Genomic DNA, 19,159 nt, shown 5'->3' on the forward strand with positions numbered 1-19,159 from the left:
GAAAACAGATTTGTGTATCAGAACTTTGTTTTTTCTTCTTTCCTCTCCCATTAATCATCTCACGACCCCTCAGATTTATCTGCTGACCCTTTGGAGGGGCCATGACCCCTAGGTTGGGAACCACTGGACTGAACTAACTGTATATAAAGTAGTTGAAACTAGCTCCACCTCCAGCAGCTACAATAGTAACATGCTGCTTTAACACTGATGCTTCAGTATTAATAATCTAATGATGTCATAATGATGTCACTACTTTTACTGCAATACTTTAACTACATCAAGCTCGTAATACTTATGTACTTTTACTGTAGTAGGATTCTGCATGCAGGACTTTTACCTGTAATGGAGTATTTTTACATTGTTGTACTGGTACTTTTACTTAAGGATCTGAAAACCTTCCACCATTTGAGAAATGTGCCAAAGCCACTGAGACAAACTGTAATATGTTCATGTTAATAAAGTTCAGAGGTGGAAAAAAAGCCTGTTATATTCTCCAGGACACCAGGGGGCAGTGTCGGTGACGTCACACACCAGGAAGTGCTTCAGTTCCCGGTAATCAAAATGGAAACAGTTGCACTAAAGTAGCTTTAAATCTTGCACTTATGAACCTTTATTTGCTGAAAATCTTGCGTTTAACTTTTTTCCTGAATTTACAGTAATAGTGAGCTGCACCTGTGAGAGCTGACGTTACCGAAGAAGCTGCAGCTCCGTGCATCTCCGCTGCTAGCTTAGTTATCTTACTTCTAACGTTAAAAATAGTCTTAGCCTGACATTTACACATTTCTGGTTTTACATTTTGGGACCAGACAGCAGCAGAATGCATCGGAGAGGTGTCGGTGCGGGAGCTATTGCCAAAAAGAAGCTGGCAGAGGTTAGAAAACGTTTTTGTTTTCACACATAAACTCAATTTACGGTGAATTACGGTAATGTGGGACAATTTCCGCCACTTGGCACTTCAGCAGTATATTTTACTAGGAAGCCAGAACATTATATCCGCACCCAGTAGCTTTCTGAAATCCCCTAAGTGTTTTCTAACCATATCAGATAACTTATGCAGATATCACACTCAGAGAAGAACAGCCCACAAAATTAGCACCAGCAACCAGCCACCAGCTGGTAAAATGGCTGCTAGATTTGCTTCACTCACCAGCCAAAACAACAATGATAATCTATTGAGTGGCTTGTAAAAATTTAACATTCACTAATCATTTGGCCACTGGACAAAAAAGTTCATCTTGCACCCTGGAGAAGAAATGGCAAATACAGTTTTCCTTGTGCCAAATTGTCTCAGATTATTTGCATTTCCTGATGTGGGACAGTTCACCTTAATTTACACAATAAAAACTTCTCTGGCCAGTAACACTCAAGGCCAAAGTGCATGTCCAGGTCATTTCAGTAATTACAATGTTTTTACTGTTACATATAGTATAGTAATATATTAGATATTAATGTAATAACAATATAATTTGCAACCTGCCTAAAAAAAGTAAAAAATAAGCATTTCAAGACTGAGACCTCTGAATAACTATTAGTTTTATACATTTAATGTACTTTAATGTTCAATGCTTCACCAATTTAACAACATAATGACTGTCCCACATTTCAAACCACATTTTCTAAAGCGGGACAATGAAAAATTGTCTGAAATAAAACAATATCATATTTTAATGCATGCATATATCATAAACACAATCTGATAACAGTTGTCAACATTGCCTCATTTATGATTTATATCCTTAACATTTACTGTTACTGACCTTTGACTTGACTTCACACGAAGAACTTCCTGTTGGAAGATCGCCTCGCCCCAGTCTATGGCATCACGTGTGTGAAGTCATGTGATTTCAATTACATGACACCCCAGGTTTTATTTGACAACAGTCCTAATCAATCGCATTTCATAGAAAAAAATAGGTGTCCCACTTTACTCTAATTCACCTGAAATATTAGAAATGTTTTCTTGTTTAACATGTTTGTTTGTTTTTCCATTCAGGCCAAATATAAAGAAAGAGGAACTGTTCTTGCAGAGGACCAAATAGTTCAGGTAATGTGTGTTTGTTTTGGTATTTTGTATATTTAAACACTGTGAAATTCTTACATCTCTTTAGAGCTGCAGTGATTAGTCGATCATCACGTTAATCAGCAACTATTTTGATAATTGAATAAGCATTTTAGTCATTTTTTTAAGCAAAAATGCAAAACAATTACTGGCTGCAGCTTCTCTAATGTGATGATATATGAGGCTTTTCTGTGTCACACATGATAGGAAACTGAATATTTGTTCAAAGATATTTGTATTCATCTTTGAGCAGTTTGGTTCACATCATAGCATAACAATCAGCTGTTGCTCTGTGTAAAAGACGAGCTGTAAGACACAAAGAGTCACAAGTAAACGAACAAAGGGGGTAACACACAAACAACACACTACAAACTAACCACAAAAAACAGGACGATTTATCAAGACAGTAAATTATTTAAGTATTAACCAAAACAAAAGTACCAAAACCCAATATAGTGTAAAGAAAGAAGCAAAATATCTGACCTTAGAAATAACCCCCCCCCCCATGTGGCGGTTATTTGGTAGAGTCCGTTTGGCCACATCCTGTATTTAATAGCTCTGCTTTATGAAGTTAATCTTCTGCTCAATCTTTTAACAACTTAAGAAACAAACTTAACTAAAGATAAACTAAAGTACTGACTGTGCAAAAGTTAACTTAATCTGCACATCACAATAGAGAACTAATGTACTGTCAAAACTACTAAATAACATAAAAATATGATGCATAAAACAAAAACTGTGTGTGATGTCATTCATCTGTTGCGGATGTAATGTGATGTTCCAGAGATAAAGTAAACAAAGGGTTACAGTGTGTAGCTGCGGGTGTGGCCATTGCAGCTGATTTAACAATTATAAAGCCAAAGGATGTGTTATACAGTTGTTTACTTTATATTCAATCTGCACATGATAAAAAGGACTAAATGAAAAATTAAAAAAAGGGAAAAATTGAACAATAACTGAGAAGCAAATAAGGGAGAAAAGAGTCTAAATAATCCCACCGAGGTTTTCTGTGTGTTTTCAAACATTCACATTCTCATTTGTGTGAAACTGTGAAATGTTATAGATGGAAAATAAAGTTTGTCTTCTAATTTTAAATAAGGGGTTTATAATTCTATCAATGTGAGAAAGTTTGTTTCTTAAAGCAAATCAAACTTGTAAGGTGTTAATTAACTCGTAAAGCCACATCTTAATGGTTGAGATGTTAGTTTTATTCCAATGTCTAGTTTTTTTCCCCATAATCGGTGAATAAGAAAGAAAAAAAAGATGAATCTGAGCTGATGTCAGACTCATTGTTGGTATTTATGAGCCGAGGATGATGAGTAAAGGATCAGGTTTTAGATCAGAGGCAACCGAAAGGGTTTAATTTTAACATGTGAGTAAACAATGACTTCAGGTTGTTTCTGTGAATATTGGAGGAAAATCCAGATCGAATTGGTGTAATTTTATTTTGGAATAACGAAGTCTATGTAGTATCTTGAACTGACTTAAACAGTGTCAGTATATTTCAAACTGTTGGAAACAATTGTACTGCCCTGAAAACAAGATATTTATCACTATTTTCTGACATTTCATGAAGTCTCTGTGAGAAATTGTCTTTAATGTTTCGAGAACTGAAACTGAATTTCAGAAAATGTGTTTAATCAGCAGAGAAAAGAACTCTAAAGTTGAAATAATCTATTAAACTGTTTCTGCTTTTCTGACAGATGTCCAAGCAGCTGGAGACCTTCAAGTCTCACCTGGAGGAGTTTGCCAGCAAACACAAACAAGAAATCCGCAAGAATCCACAGTTCAGGGTCCAGTTCCAGGAAATGTGTGCCACCATCGGAGTTGACCCGCTTGCCTGTGAGAACAATTTGGAATATATCTGTGAATTAAGAATACATCTTGTCTTATTTGTGGTGGTCAGATCATGTGTTTTTACAGCTTAAAATAACTTTTTTTAACTTGTTTTGTGTCTTTTACAGCTGGAAAAGGTTTTTGGTCTGAGATGCTCGGAGTCGGTGACTTCTATTATGAGCTTGGTGTGCAGATTATTGAAGTGTGTCTGGCACTCAAACACAGAAATGGAGGTTTGTAATACGACCCCTGTTGTATTTTGACATTTTTTGGCAACGTGGTCCACACGTGAACGCAGTACTATGCATTGCAGTCAATCATGAACGCCGGCATGCTTTCAGACACTATAATTAGCAGCGGGACTGCCTGTGACATACTGATGTGAGTATGTTCTTTCAGGGCTCATTACTTTGGATGAACTCCATCAGAGAGTACTGAAAGGAAGGGGGAAATACGCTCAGGATGTGAGCCAGTAAGTATCTCTAAATGGATGTTCATGTAATAGAGAAATGTCAAGTTTTCTCTAAAGATTTGCACAACATGCTTTACAGTATTTATAGTTTCTTTACATTCAGTATTTAGACGTCATATTTGAATCATTTAAACACATAATATGTAATTTCTGCCTCTAGAGGTCTCTCAATCAAAAATATAACAAAAGACGGAGTTTGATGATGTTGTGAAGTAGAGTAGGATGATGGGAGTTGTTGTCTTCGTTGTTAAACAACCAGTTTCTCCCAGTTAGGATTCCTTCAGTGTTTGAAGGAATTATCAGCAGAGGTATCCTCCTCCTCCAAAACAAACGTACACGTGGATTAAAACGGGTAAAAACACTGAATAAAGCAGTTTCACGTAAAAAATAAATAAATACATAAATAAATCAGCGTTTCTTTGACGCTGTTCGGCAGACGGAGGACGTCCGGGACTGACTGCTAGCTTAGCTGCTGCTAACGTTTACTCAGCTTGTTCCTCTAAGATCCCAACGTCCGATGACTAAAATCCTTCATCTGGTTAAAAGATATAGTTAAAAGACGACCAAGATCTTAAAAATGTATCATACAAATGTGGTTTAAAAATGAATAAAAGTCAGTTTATGACGGAGTTTCTGGCGGGCAACCATAACGCCGACGTATTATCTTGTATGCGTTTAATCTTTGGTGGACGCCATTGACCGGTGACCAAATGAAACGGACCGTTACCTTTATTAAATTACTGATTTCTCTGGGTTTGAAAATTGTTGGAAACATTTGGAATAATATTAGTACACAACTCAACAAAATATATAACACAGTTCGAGTCGTTTTTAGACATTTTAATGCGTTACATGTCAGATTTAAGTTGTTCGATCATTAAAATGACAAAATGCGTGTTTCCCAGAGATGATTTGATGAGAGCCATAAAGAAACTGAAGGTCATGGGAAGCGGTTTTGGGATGATTCCTGTCGGTGGTTCTTACCTGGTGCAGTCGGTCCCAGCAGAGCTCAACATGGATCACACTGTAGTCCTGCAGCTGGCTGAGGTAAGACGCAGCTCCGGGGTTCATTATACACGGCTTTACCATTCAATTAAGATACGTGTTTGTTTAATATGGATTTTTCACAGAGATTTATTCTTCTGGTTGTGTTATTAGTGATATTTTCTGCAGTCTGTTGTCTTCATACAAGTTTTAGCCACGTGGACCTGAACTTAATAAATAAAACCACAAAATACTGTGAATGAGTGTGAATTTTAAGTAATAGAGGAAATCCTTCTCATGTCAAATCAGTCTACACAAATATGATGAAGCTTGTCTTGTTCTTGAGTTCACTATTCATATAAAGAGGTCATGACTTTAATGTGTGTTTGTTTCTTTGTTCGTCTGTAGAAGAAGGGCTACGTCACTGTGAGTGAGATCAAGGAGGGTCTGAAATGGGAGAAGGAGCGAGCTTGTCACGTCCTGGTAAGTTCATATTAACACATTTTGACATGTCACAGTAGGTGTGTGAATCATTAAATTAATGATGACTGAGGGTCCTGTTGTCGTACATGCTGACTCACTGTCACACTCATGGCTTACTGGACTGAATAGAGCTGAGCCTTTTTTTTATTGTGTGATAGTAACAGCTGTGCTTTTCCCACCATGACAAGTCAAAACGTCTGCTGTAGAAAAGACCTTTTACATGACAGCAGTGAAGAAACACTCAGATCAATACAGCAATGTACAAATACTCCATTACCAGTAAAAGTACATAAGTATTATGATCTTGATGTAGTTAAAGTGTTGCAGTAAAAGTAGTGGTTTGGTCCCTCTGACTGATATATTATTATATATGACATCATTAGATTATCATTACTGAAGCATCAGTGTTAGAGCAGCATGTTACTGTTGTAGCTGCTGGAGGTGGAGCTAGTTTCAACTACTTAATATACAGTTAGCTAGTTTAGTCCAGTGGTTCCCAACCTAGGGGTCATGGCCCCTCCAAAGGGTCACCAGATAAATCTGAGGGGTCGTGAGATGATTAATGGGAGAGGAAAGAAGAAAAAACAAAGTTCTGATACACAAATCTGTTTTCAGTTTTTGGACTTTTTCTCTAATCTTTGATTTTTGCTGAAATATTGGATCATTTGAACATTTATTGAAATGAAAGCATGTGAGAAGTTTAGAGGGAAAAATCACTATTTGGTGGAGCTGTTAACAACTCATAGACATCTGAAATGTGACCCCGACTACACACTGCTTTTTGTAAGACGTTAAAAGCCAAAAAGGTTGTAAACCACTGGTTTCATCTTTAACAATGTGTTGTATTTTAAAAGCTTGTTATATTATCCATTGTGTCAAATCTTCATCTGAAAAGTAACTAAAGCTGTTAAATAAATGTAAGTTAGTGGAGTAGAAAGTACAATATTTCCCTCTGAAATGTAGTGGAGTGGAAGTAAAGTACCTGAAAATTGTACTTAAGCACAGTACTCCAGTAAATGTACTTAATTACTTTCCACCTGTATGACAGTGGAAGTCGTTCTGTTTTAAAGTGCACCACCTTTGAACTGGACTCTCATATTTCCAGGATCACTTGCTGAAAGAGGGCTTGGCTTGGTTAGACTCTCAAGCTGCCGGAGAAGCTCAGTACTGGCTGCCAGCTCTCTTCTCCGAGCTGACCTCCCGTGATGTCACACCAGAGGAGGCCAATCAGATGACACCTTAAAGGGAACGACCCGGACTGTGGACTGACAGTCTTTTTAAGAGGCATGTCAGTAAACAAAATGTGCCAGGCGGAGCGGCTCATGTGATGGAGTTGGCTGGTTTACTGGAACTAGGCACGCAGCGTAAACTCCCTCTGAGATCATTTTCTGGACACACGGAGGGAAACTTTCCTCATCGGACTCTCCGCAGTAACATCTATGCAACGAGTGCACTTAAAACTATTACAGACTCACTGGAAGCTGCTCGCTTTCCTTCACACTGCATATGAAAGTCAGATGTTTTGTTGTCTCGGTGGTGTCGGTTTACGGGGTTTAATGATAACTCTCAATGTACAGAAGCTGTAATTATGAAAATGTTTATGTATAAACTACAACTTTTAAAAGGAAAGTCTGCATCCGCTTTGTTTGACCTCATTTTTTATTACGTCAGCAGGAGTATTTAAACGTGCTTACAGTCACTCATTTGAATTAATCTTTCACATAAATTCACTCGCTACATCACACAACCTCACATCAACAACTCAACTCATCATATACATTTTTTTTTTTTTTGAAAAATTAACAAAAACTTGGTAAAAGTAAAATAAAACATTTAAATCAGTATGATCTCACTATAGAGAGACAGTAGGTGCAAAGCTTTACTGTATATGAGTGATTGTGGTTAATGGAGCCATGCTTTTATTGTAAAGGTTCATCTACTTAAAGGACCATTACCACTATTTCTACATGTTTTAACCCAAATCATTTACATCTTACTGCTGACTTTTTCTCTAAAGCACACTCTAGTTTCTTAAAATGTTTTTTTTTTCTGCTCTCCAGGCGAATTTAAACTTGCTTAACTGTCTGATTTTAGATTTTTAGACTTTTTATCTCATAAAATGTTGTTTCACAGCTCTCAGTATCAAACTCTTTTGTACTGAAAGCTGTTCACATATTCTTTGATGAGATATTTTTGATTTTAAATGTCTTCTTGTGACATTTTCCTTTTCAGAACTTTTGCTTCTTTTGTTTTGTTTGTTTTTAACAATTAGAAAAAGAAGGGTTGCATTTCTCAAAGTAAGAAAAGTATCTAAAAAAAAAAAAAAAGTTGTGCAGTAATTCAGTGCTTCAAAGCTTTCAAAACAGTTTGCACTTTGAAATACATTATACAAGATAAGATAACATTTGACCACATTAAATGAGGACATGATGTTCGCTGTGATGGATTACACAACTCAAGCAGCACATGATGGACACTGTCGGCTGCCTTGAAGGTAGAAAAAACAAAACAAAACTCGAGTGCGTTTTAGGAAACAGTCAACATGAATCTTTTAGTCCTTTTTAATTATCACCACCCAACACGTAAGACTTGTTTTTTATTTTTCCTCTAGAACCTCTGACTCATATCTAACTGCATGTTTTTTTTTCTTTGGCCCGGTGAAGCTCTCACAGCTCGTGACTGTAGACGTGATCTTCGAACACGGACTGCTCCATGTTGTCACAGATCATCGTGCAGAAGGGACACACTCGGTGACTCTGCTCGTGCTGCTCCAGTTCGTTCTGGGTGATGCCCGGGAAACTCTCCTGGCAGTGGCGACACACCAACAACTGCTGGAACAGAAATAGAGAACACGCATTAGAGGGCGGTAACAGAAGAGGGGAACTGGATTATGTTTTAAATCCCGCTGTAAAAATAAACTGAAAAAACGCTGCATCACTTTCAGGCTCTGTGAGAATATCGATGTGAAGGCAGGATTATTTTTTTGCATTAATGTGTTGTTGAGTTGCTGTAGCTTCCACATCTAAATAAGTTTAAATGAACTAGTGTCAGAGAAATATGTGAATGCATTTATAGCAAACACTGATTGGAAATAGATTAGAATTAGATTTTTTTTGACATACCTCTTCCTCTGGTTCTCCACCGCTCTCTGCAAGGAAAAGGGACATCAGACAATTAAAATAATCATCATTAATAAACATTATTTGTTGTTTGAAGGCGTCACAAGTGACTTTCACTGCTAACTTTTTGTTTTAGGGAGTAATTTACTCAGGCGCATGTCTATATATATATGGATAAAATCCTCTAAATACTGATCTATATTTATATATCATGATATAGTGAATTTTCTGAATAATCAACCACATCCGACTGTCTTCATGCTTAATTGTCATCACGTAACCCAAGTGTTGAACTTCAGTGACGTGATAATTGGGGGTCATATTCGAGAGGAAGATTATAATTCCTGTTTATGTTTAAACATGTTCTGCAGCGTCGGAGGTGAAGATCCTTCTTGATCTTTCTCCAGGCGTCCGCTGACTCCTGGCTGATGACTTTGACCTCCTATCCAACTGATGCAAAGTCATGTGAAGACATCTGATAAACTCCCCAATGAAAACTTAAAAGACGAGTTTGAAAAACGCTTGTAAATGGGCCTCGAGTTGAGATTATTTTGTCAGAATTAACTCACATGACTCAAGAAACTTTATGAATAAAATAACCAAACAGATTCGTCTGTTTTTAGTGAATCCTAGAAATTAAAAAGGGGACGACTAAAGGTTCTTCTTCACACGTTTAAAATCCAGTATTTCCATGAAGCAGTCCTGCTAATTGATCTGCCTTCATACAACCAGAGATATTAAAGGGAGATCTGCTGCTATACAAAGTTACGACAAACCTAAACGTCTGGTCTTGTTTGCCATTTATTGTCCCAAATAAGTAGAACATATTTCCTCGTTATTTCAATTTGTTGGAGCATCACAGACCAAAATCCATTCACCTCTGTTGTACTGTGGCAGCAGAAGTCTCACATATCTCAAAACCGGAAAAACAGGTAAGAAACACGCACACTTCTAGTGGTAAGTGGAAAATTCTTTGGCTTTTTTTGTGATTTGAGTGAACTGACCCTTTATCTTCTAGATTCTTGTCTTTTTCTGCTTAAAAAAAACAGCCTAAAAATAATTCCCACCTTTGCACGAGTGTGTGAGAACTCACCTATGGTCTCGTACAGGTTCTCGCTCTGCTCAGGTGACTCCTCCTGTTGCCAGTCTTGGGTGGTTGAAGCGGCTCCAGCTGCTGCTGCTGCGGTGATGTCAGGCTGCATGTACACCGAGTCGGAGGAGGGAGGAGCTGCGTGCAGGTCGGCGTTGACTCTGCGCAGCTCCTCGATGTCGACTCTGAGACCCTGAGAGAATAAATAAATACAGTTGAACAAACAAGCGCCTGAAATAAGGAGATGAACCGAGGACAGAAAGCGGTTTAAATGTACCTCGTTCTGTCTAATGAGCTCCTCGTTCTCACGTCTGACAAACATTATCATGTGTTCCTTCTCCTCGATGATGCCGTCCTTATCTGCGATGGCTTCATGTGCCTCTACGAGTTGCATCTTTAAAAAACATATGAAGGGAAACAAACTTCAGTTTTTGTTTCAACGCACACAGAAGACAAATCTGACTTAAACACTATAAAGGCCAAAAATCTAAACACAGGTTTTGAGTTCACCTCCTGTTTGCCGCTTTTCCGTTGTGCCTGCTCACACGTCATGGCTACACCGTCCAGCTGCTCCCTGACCTGCTGCAGCTCTCTCTCCAGAAACTCAGCTCGTGTCTTGGTGTTTTTGGACTCCTCCTTCACTGCCACCAACTTCTCCTGAGCTTCCTGCAGCTGTCTGAGCAGAGTCTGATACTGAGCCTGAAGAGGACGGAGGAGAAAGGTCAGTTCATTGTTGCTTCTAAAAGAATATCATCCTGTTTTAAAAATCTGTTCCTCTACCTTTAGATCTTCATCTTTACTGCTCTGCTGCTGCGTCTCCTGCTGGTTAAGCCTCCTGCACAACTCCTGGTTCTCTCTCTTCACTTCGTCCATGTTTTGCGTGACGCTCTGCAGCCGTTGCAGCTCCGCAGCGAGCCTCTCCTTCTCTTTCTCGCTGCTCTGAAGGTCAACCTGGAAAAGGTAAAGCACTTGTTTGAATAAATGACCAAAGCTTGAACCTCATTTATGTATGACTGTCACATTATTATGTGTCTCCTGATTATGATGCAGAGCTCAGCTTTACTGGCAGGAAGAAGTTAGAAGTTACGGTCTGTACTTTTATCTATATGATCTGTTCTTACAGGATGAGTCTGCTAATATTTTATTTTTTACTTATTGCCAACAAATAATGAAAACACCAAAAACAACAATGAATTTATCCTATGGACAAGTATTGTCTGTGTATCCAAAGCCTGAAATCTTATTCTGCTGTACCACTGAGCTCAATTTTTATCCAAAAACTATTAAAAACACGATAATGAGCCGCATCGCTGCACTGGGTGACATGTTCCTTCATTACCATGAACACACACACTGTAGTTTATTTTATCTCGATCCCACAGACACCATCCTACTGCCAGAAATACTCCCTAGAGCAACAGATGTGTATTAATCCGCAGCTGAAAATAATCCCTCCAAAATTCACAATTTACTCCTGTTTGAGTAACGTTTGCTAAAAACTACAGTGACCAGCTGTTTTATGAAACTACTGAGCCTTTAAAAAAAAGGGAACTATATCTACAGTATACTTTATTAACACCTTCAGAGGAACTAACGGGTTTGTGGCTGAAAGCCACAGACAGGAAGTTAGAGAGTATTAAGAGACTTATGATTTTGGTCTTGTCATGGGAGCCAGCCTTATGTTTTTAAAGAGGACGTATCATTCACCTTTCCATGTCTATATTTGTATTCTGGGGCTCTACTGGAATATCTTTGCATGATTTACAGTTTAAAAACTCCTTAATTATCTTATTCTGGCTCTTTATTCAGCCCCTCAGTTCAGCCTCTGTCTGAAACAGGCCGTTTTAGCTCCTGTCTCTTTAAGACCCCCCACTCTGTTCTGATTGGTCAGATTGGTCAAACTTCTCAAATACATCCGTATATGTTGGAGCCTGAATCTGATCCAAAATATGAGTCAACAATGTGAACAACATGGAAAAACCTCTGCAACCAAAACTACAGGAAGGGACGGCCATTTGTGAGCATTGCAAACAATGTGATGTTATCACACAGAGGAAGTAGAGGGAACTTTGCGCTCAAAGCAGGTTGAAGCCTTCACTGTTGACTTTCACTTAAAGTTTTGGAACTTTGACCGTGTTTAACATCGATATCCAACATTATAACAGTATATAAATGAGAGAAAATCACAAAAAGCATGATATGTCTTCTTTAAGTGTTGCACATCAAAGCAGATTTACCTGTAGCAGCTGGATGCTGTCTTTCATCTTGAACAGCTCTCGTTCTCCTTCTCTGAGTTTGGAATTAAGCCTTAAACACACGAGAGACGAGCGTTAATGGTCAGAAAACACGATGCAGCAAGACGTCGTCTATTTTATAATAATAAGATAATATAATAATAAGCAGACTTAACCCACTTGGCAATCTCGTCACTCTGATCTTCAATCTTCCCCCTCAGCTCCTCGCGCTCCTCCTTCATTTTATTGATCTTGATCACAGCTCGATCGTATTTCTCCTGAGTGTGTTGAAACAAAAAAAAAAGGTGGAATGACACAGAAGACTGACAGGCAGAACTTTTAACAACACAATAAAATGATATTTACCTCGTTTTGTCTTGATGCTCCGTCTAATCTTTCACTCTGACTTTTGAGTTTTTGCTGCTCATCAGCGTTTTGTTGCTGTATCTCCATCTGCTTCGCCATTTGGACCAAAATCTCTTCCTAGATGCAAAAACATAAAAGTTTTCTCACTGATATTGTACCTCTGATGATAAAACGCCACCTAAGGACTCGACACAAACCTTCAAGCGGTCCGTTTCTTGCTGTTTTTCCTGTAAGTTGTATTTCAAGTTTGCATTTTGCACCTTGATTTGATCAAGTTCTTTCTCCAGTTCAGACTTTTCTTTCTCTTTCTGTCCATTCTGCTCCTGTGGAAATCAGTCAAACTGTATCAAAGTTCAGTTCCTATTGATCTATTTTCACACACACGTTGCGTTAAATTAGATAAGCAAACCTTCAAACTGTCGACTTCTTGCTGCTCCTGCTGCAGAGCCTTTTTTAAGGTTTCGTTTTCCTCTCTTATCTGATCCAGCTCCTTCATCAGTTCAGCTTTCTCACGGACGCTCTGCTCGACTTGTTCCTGGGTTCAACAAAACACATAAAGTCAATATATTAGCTTTATTTACTTTTGAGAGACTTATCTGTTTTTTTTCATTAGACACACAGCTGTTTTTTTTTTTAACACAGAGCTCTAAAATTAATCCACAACTAAAGTTTAAAACTGATATTCAACAACAGTCCTATAACATTATCACCCTGTTCAACTGGCTTTTTACTGTGAATCTGTTCATTGATTACCTGTGTTGTGATCACCAGCAGGTCATCATCCATGCTGCTCTCCATGTTTTGCTCCACTGGGCTTTTGAAACAGAAAGGGGTGCTGGCTCCTCGCACTTGGCCAGTACTGTCGACGTAGCAGAACTGGTAGAACTCGATCTCGTCTTTTGGCAGGTAGTAATCTGATGAAACGAGAGCAGAACGGCCGCATAGAGGTCTTCATTTTATCTTTATTTATACTGTAGGGCTGCAATTAGTTATTATCTTCATTATCGATTGATCTGTCAAAATATCCAATTTAACAGAGGGGGGAAAAGTATCCAATTAAAACTCCCACAAGAGAAAAGTCCAAAAAATAAAAACTTTGTGAAGCAGATGATTTTTCTTCTTTAATCAAAAGGAAAAGTTCGCAATGTTTCAACTTTGTCTTAAATAAACATTAAAACAGGTTTTGTAGGTTGCTGTAATCCTCCTGCTCATACTGGCTATTTAAAGATTTCTTCATAATGTGCTTTCAGTGATGTAAGAGGTGCAAGAATGTACTTAAAAGGTTATCTGGAGCTAATATTAAGCTCAATTCACATGGATATCTACGAGTCTTTTTAGTGTCAAAGTCCCTCTTTTTGTCACAATCCGTCCACCGCAGCTCAACAAGGAAACAGGAAGAGGGAATTTTGGACTTTAAACACTGAAACTGTGGAAAATAGTCACTTTATTTAACTAACTCAGACAGCTGAAGCTTCATATTAGCTTCAGATAAACTTTTAAATACATTTTTGCTCAAAACAAGGACTTACAGCAAGAAAAATGTATCAATGTTCATTTGAGCATCTGACTGTTTTAAAGGAGACTTGAAAAACTGTGAACTCGCCCTTTAATCATCTCACAGCCCCTCAGATTTATCTTGCGACCCTTTGGAGGGGCCCGACCCCTAGTTTGGGAACCACTGAACTTAACCTAACTATATATTAAATAGTTAAAATTAGCTCCAGCTTATCACTTATCATCATTAACAATGAAATAATGTGATAATATATTAATCACAGAACAAGTATTTTCACTTTTGATACTTTATGTAAATGTTGCTCATAATTTTGCACTTTTAATAACTTTTAACAACAACTTGTAACTGAGTGTTTTTACATTATTGTATTAATACTTTTAAAGATCTGAGTATTTCATCCAAACACTGTTGGGTGTTACTGTGTCATCTAGAAACTATGAAAGGTGACCTCAGCATAACGTAGGTCACCAAAAACGAAAACAGAATCTAACTGTGTAGTTTGCATAAATGATCAGATATGACGGAGCCGAACGTCTGTTGTGTGTCAACACTGCAGAGCCGGAGGATCAGATCATCACACGCAGCTCAGAAACACAGATTTAAAAACCTCGTAGCTTTAATTTAAACTGTTTACACATGAAACATTCACAGAGTTCAGAGTCACTCAGTACATTTACTCAAGAACTGCACTTAAGTACAATTTTAAGGTACTTGTACTTTACTTGAGTATTTCCATTTTATGCCACTTGATACTTTTTACTACATTTATTTGACAGCTTTACTTTTCAGATTAAATTTGACATAAAATAACATAATGACAATCTTACAGATTACACTGCATTGTTAAAGATTAAACTAGCGGCTTGTGGCCCTTTAAAAAAAAAAAAAATCAGTGTCTCTGTGTGTTGCTTCAGATGTCTGAGTTGTTTGAAGTTACAACAAAGAGACATTTTCCCCTCATGTGCTTTCAAATAAATAACCGTTTGAGGAACAAAGACTCTGCAAAGATTGAAGAAAAATGCATCCAACTTTTTTTTTTTCTTCTTTCCAACACAATCTGTCATCTCAAGATCTCTCAGACTGATCTTGTGACTCTTACAAAGCAGCTCGAACTAGCTCCACCTCGAGCAGCCACGACAATACTCTAATACTCATGCACTGACTCATCACTGTTAGCAATGTACTTAAAATTACATTTATGTCATTTATCATTCACAGCCTGGATTTCTGCAAAATGAGTACTTTTACTTTAGTACTTTTAAATATATCTAGTTGGTAAAACTTCTATGCTTTAACTTAAGTAAAATTATCAATACCACAATGTAAAAATACTTCATTACAAGTAAAATCCAACTTAAGTAAAGGATCTGAGTATTTCTTCCACCCCTGCAGATACTTCCGGCCGGCAGTGTGCATCATAAACATGACAACACACTATCACACTGCAGCAGTAAAAGTGAAACTGTGTCTTACCCTTGAAAACTGCTTGTTTAGTCACTGACTGTTGCCCCGTCACATCCTGACATGGTTCCACCCACACAAAGGTATGATAATCCTTTGTTGTGCTCCACCCCACCTGTATGAGAAAAAATAACAAAAACTCAAGACAGATATTCCCTAAATGCATCATATACACATTAAAGTAAATTCAACTTTGTTTCCTCACCTTAAAAATACCCACCCAGTCCCTGGGGTTGGGCTGGAAGGCCTCGGTGAGGGCGTAGCAGCAGGTCACGGGGGTCGCGGGTGGGTATGAGTGCGGGATGTCGGTGAACAGCACCTGGGAGAAAGTGCATGAAAAGGAGTCGACTGCTGCTGCTGCTGCTGCTGCTGTGTCAGTGGAGCTCTCCATGCTGAGATTCAGTCTGCCAAAAAATATTAGGAACACGCTGTGTTATGTTACTGTCACATCGTCTAGATGTCTTCAGTGATATACAGTGGGAAAAACCATGGAAGATTTGTGGTAAATATAGTATCAAATAACACGTTTAAGGAAGTGTCTTTCAACATATTGCATAGAATTTATCTGTTAGAAAAGATTCAAACTAGATATTAATATTGATTTTTGTGGACTACACTATTTTTTCACTGAATATATACAAGAATGTCCTGTATTGATATAGCCAACTGTTGAAATAGATGTTTGATGTAATGCTGTATTTTAGCCAAGATAAGATTGAAAACAACATGTTGAATATGCAAAATAACCAAGTCAACTTTCCTGCTCTTTATTAGTAATTTTAAACAAAATAGCAGCATTTTATCTAATGTTAACCACAAAAAAAGCCACTAAGACCTTTAAGTTAAGTTAAGTGACTATAATAAACTGCATAACACAAATCTTTTTTGTTTGTTTTTGTTTTCTATTATTGTACCTCTGTATATGAACATGTGCAATAAAGAAAGAGAGAGAATAATCAAACAGTGTATCAGTAAACACATAAAGACTGATGATGAGACATTTCATGAGTGTGACTGAGGACAGCAGGTGCTGTAAGCAGCCTGTTGATGACAGAAAGCAGCACTGCTGTTTGTCCTGTTAGCCTCCTCCTTCCTGCTGTTGTTGTTTTTCTGTTTTTGCGCACTTACAATTTGTTTTTAGTTTTTCCAAAGTCATCCATCATCATCTCAAAAACACTCAAAAACACTTTCCTAAAGTAAACTCAATCGTAAAACAAGTCCCTTTACCCGGATACCAAATATAATCTGTTATATAAACTTTTAAAATGCTGTTTAGAATAAAGAAACCGAAAGTGAGCTGGCTGAAAAGACCGCACCCGTAACATTTTATATTGTTTGCTGTGACAAACAATAATGTCTCCAGTACAAACTGTCATAAAAAATCTAAAATTATGTTAACATGTTCGTATTAAAACATAAGACTTACATATTTGCTGTCACTTGTCTCAGCACCGGACACGACCGTCAGCTGCGACCAACCCAGCCGCTTTGCTGCGTTCAAGTGCTGCTCGGAAATCTGTTCTGCTGGGCTGTAAATGCGACATACGACACAAAGGCTGTATTTTCAACCAAAGTCAACATTGAGTTTACAAAAGCGAGGATTTTTTTTTTTTACACAAAAATACTAAGCAGTATTTAACAAGAAATTTTGCTATAAAATAGTCATTTTATAAATTGAACATTAAATAACACTTTCACAAAGAACATAGGTTATTCAAATATATAACATGAAAATAAAATCGTCTTTACTACAGTTTCTTAATCATTACGTAAAATAAATATAACTAAAAGAAAGCGAGGTGTTAAAGGACATGACAAATAAATAGTCCTTTCTGGCCAAATAGCTTAAATATATATATTATATATATGTATATAATTTACTTTACAGGTAACTTTTCTGTTTTCTGAAAGGAATTTGGACATTACATTAAAATGATTTAATCTTATATGAGCAAAAATTCATTTTCAAATAAAAAAAATCATTTATCTAAATCAACAACTCCCCCCACTGGTAGTTTATTTTATTTTATACATGGTTTAGAATTGTAAAATTGTGATGGACTATTTGTTTTATTTTCTGTTTCTTTCTTTTCCTACAATTACTGAAATTGCAGTCTAACCTCTGTGCAATATTCTGACCAATGATTGTATATACAACCTTTTCGTGCTTTATACACACATACACACACACACACACACACACACACACACACACACACACACACACACACACACACACACACACATATAGTTGTGTATGTATGTATGTATGTATGTATGTATGTAGCCTATATATTATATATTTTTCATATATATATACATACACACACATATATACATATATATATTCATATTTTGTATTGCTTTTTATATTTTGTTATTGTATTTTATGTCTTTACATATATATTTATTTGCTATTTTTCCAGCCAAAGTATTTCACACAATTGTATAACCAGAGTGACAATAACATCTTGAATCTTTTATTGATATTTCCAAGTGCACTAAAAAGGAAGATTTATATTCGTCTAAATGTAAATAAACTGAACTAAAACAAAAATAAGTACTTTTTAGTAGAACTACAGGCAACATGGACGAGTAGAGAACATGAACATTTCAAAATATTTTTGGTGCTTTTAAATTTTTTTTTTTTCTAAAGTGCTAAATCAACAACATTATATCAAAAAGTGGACTTTTTGGGTCATTGGGCTAAATGTAATAACTGATGACATCATGAGTCGCCTGCACATACATGACAGTTGAACACGACGTCAGACAATCTCAGATATCTGATTTTTCATGTGTGCTCAAATCAGATTTTGCTGCGTCGTTCCCGATTGTACCTGAAGGCACCAGAATGTGGGTTAAGTGCGTGCGTCTGTAAAGTGCATTATGGGAAGTGTAGTCTCATTTGAGAGCACGTGCTCTTCGCTCCCTCCTCGCGTCTGGCAAACTCAGGATGTGAACACAAGAGGGAACCAGAACCCTTTTATGTCCTGACACTGATCCTCATCCTGTAAACACGTCTTTACACTTTAGACTGTTATAATTATATAAACTTAAATATTGGTTCTGTTTAAACAGCAGTGTTGTGTTGGTTGTATTTTTTTTATTTGTCACCTGCCTTTTCTATTTCATAACAAATCTGTAAGATTTGTTGTGAAATAGATAAGAAACCAAATGAGGTTTCAGGACTGAACATCAATTAATTAATTCCTCAACATTAATTAGGACACTGATAATAAATAAAAATAAATAAAATTGAGAATTAATTGAGATAAACTGCAGCTGGAAATGTGATAATATACCTGATAATAAACCCACAGCAGTGTTCATGGCATTCCAACTGACTGCAAGTGGATGAGCTTATATTGTGGACATGATTTTAAAAACATCAACTCAATAAAAAAAAAAAAAAAAACATGTATACAGTACCAGTCAAACATGTCCTAATTTTTGACTGGTACTAAAGGCTATATATACTGTATACTTTTTTTTTTTAAAAAATGGCATCCATGATATTAAAATGAAGACATCTAAAA

The 19,159-nt window shown here is 37.0% G+C and overlaps 2 protein-coding genes across 8 annotated transcripts; one reads left to right on the plus strand and one right to left on the minus strand.

The window, feature by feature from the left end:
• The first annotated feature begins 488 nt into the window (after positions 1–488).
• Positions 489–7,648, plus strand: snf8 (SNF8 subunit of ESCRT-II). The gene is made up of 8 exons (XM_044338670.1): positions 489–871; positions 1,994–2,044; positions 3,763–3,901; positions 4,024–4,128; positions 4,295–4,367; positions 5,273–5,414; positions 5,760–5,834; positions 6,940–7,648. The coding sequence occupies exons 1-8, from the start codon at positions 818–820 to the stop codon at positions 7,075–7,077; spliced, it is 777 nt and encodes a 258-aa protein (XP_044194605.1). The 5' UTR covers positions 489–817; the 3' UTR covers positions 7,078–7,648.
• An 834-nt stretch (positions 7,649–8,482) lies between these two features.
• On the minus strand, positions 8,483–17,149 carry calcoco2 (calcium binding and coiled-coil domain 2). Of its 7 annotated transcripts, none has more exons than XM_044338665.1 (15): positions 17,047–17,149; positions 15,841–16,024; positions 15,633–15,735; positions 13,397–13,557; positions 13,053–13,178; positions 12,841–12,966; positions 12,644–12,760; positions 12,458–12,555; positions 12,281–12,350; positions 10,824–10,994; positions 10,554–10,742; positions 10,321–10,437; positions 10,047–10,236; positions 8,957–8,985; positions 8,483–8,665 (listed from the first exon to the last, which is right to left on the minus strand). In XM_044338665.1, the coding sequence occupies exons 2-15, from the start codon at positions 16,009–16,011 to the stop codon at positions 8,501–8,503; spliced, it is 1,833 nt and encodes a 610-aa protein (XP_044194600.1). In that variant the 5' UTR covers positions 16,012–16,024; positions 17,047–17,149; the 3' UTR covers positions 8,483–8,500. The 7 variants fall into 7 exon arrangements, with proteins under 7 accessions (XP_044194600.1, XP_044194598.1, XP_044194595.1 ...); XM_044338663.1 differs by having other exon boundaries at positions 8,483–8,662; positions 8,957–8,988; positions 10,050–10,236; positions 15,826–16,024; XM_044338660.1 differs by having other exon boundaries at positions 8,957–8,988; positions 10,050–10,236; positions 15,826–16,024.
• Positions 17,150–19,159: the final 2,010 nt, after the last annotated feature.

This window comes from Thunnus albacares, chromosome 20 (assembly GCF_914725855.1).
Source record: "Thunnus albacares chromosome 20, fThuAlb1.1, whole genome shotgun sequence".
Lineage (NCBI taxonomy): Eukaryota > Metazoa > Chordata > Actinopteri > Scombriformes > Scombridae > Thunnus > Thunnus albacares.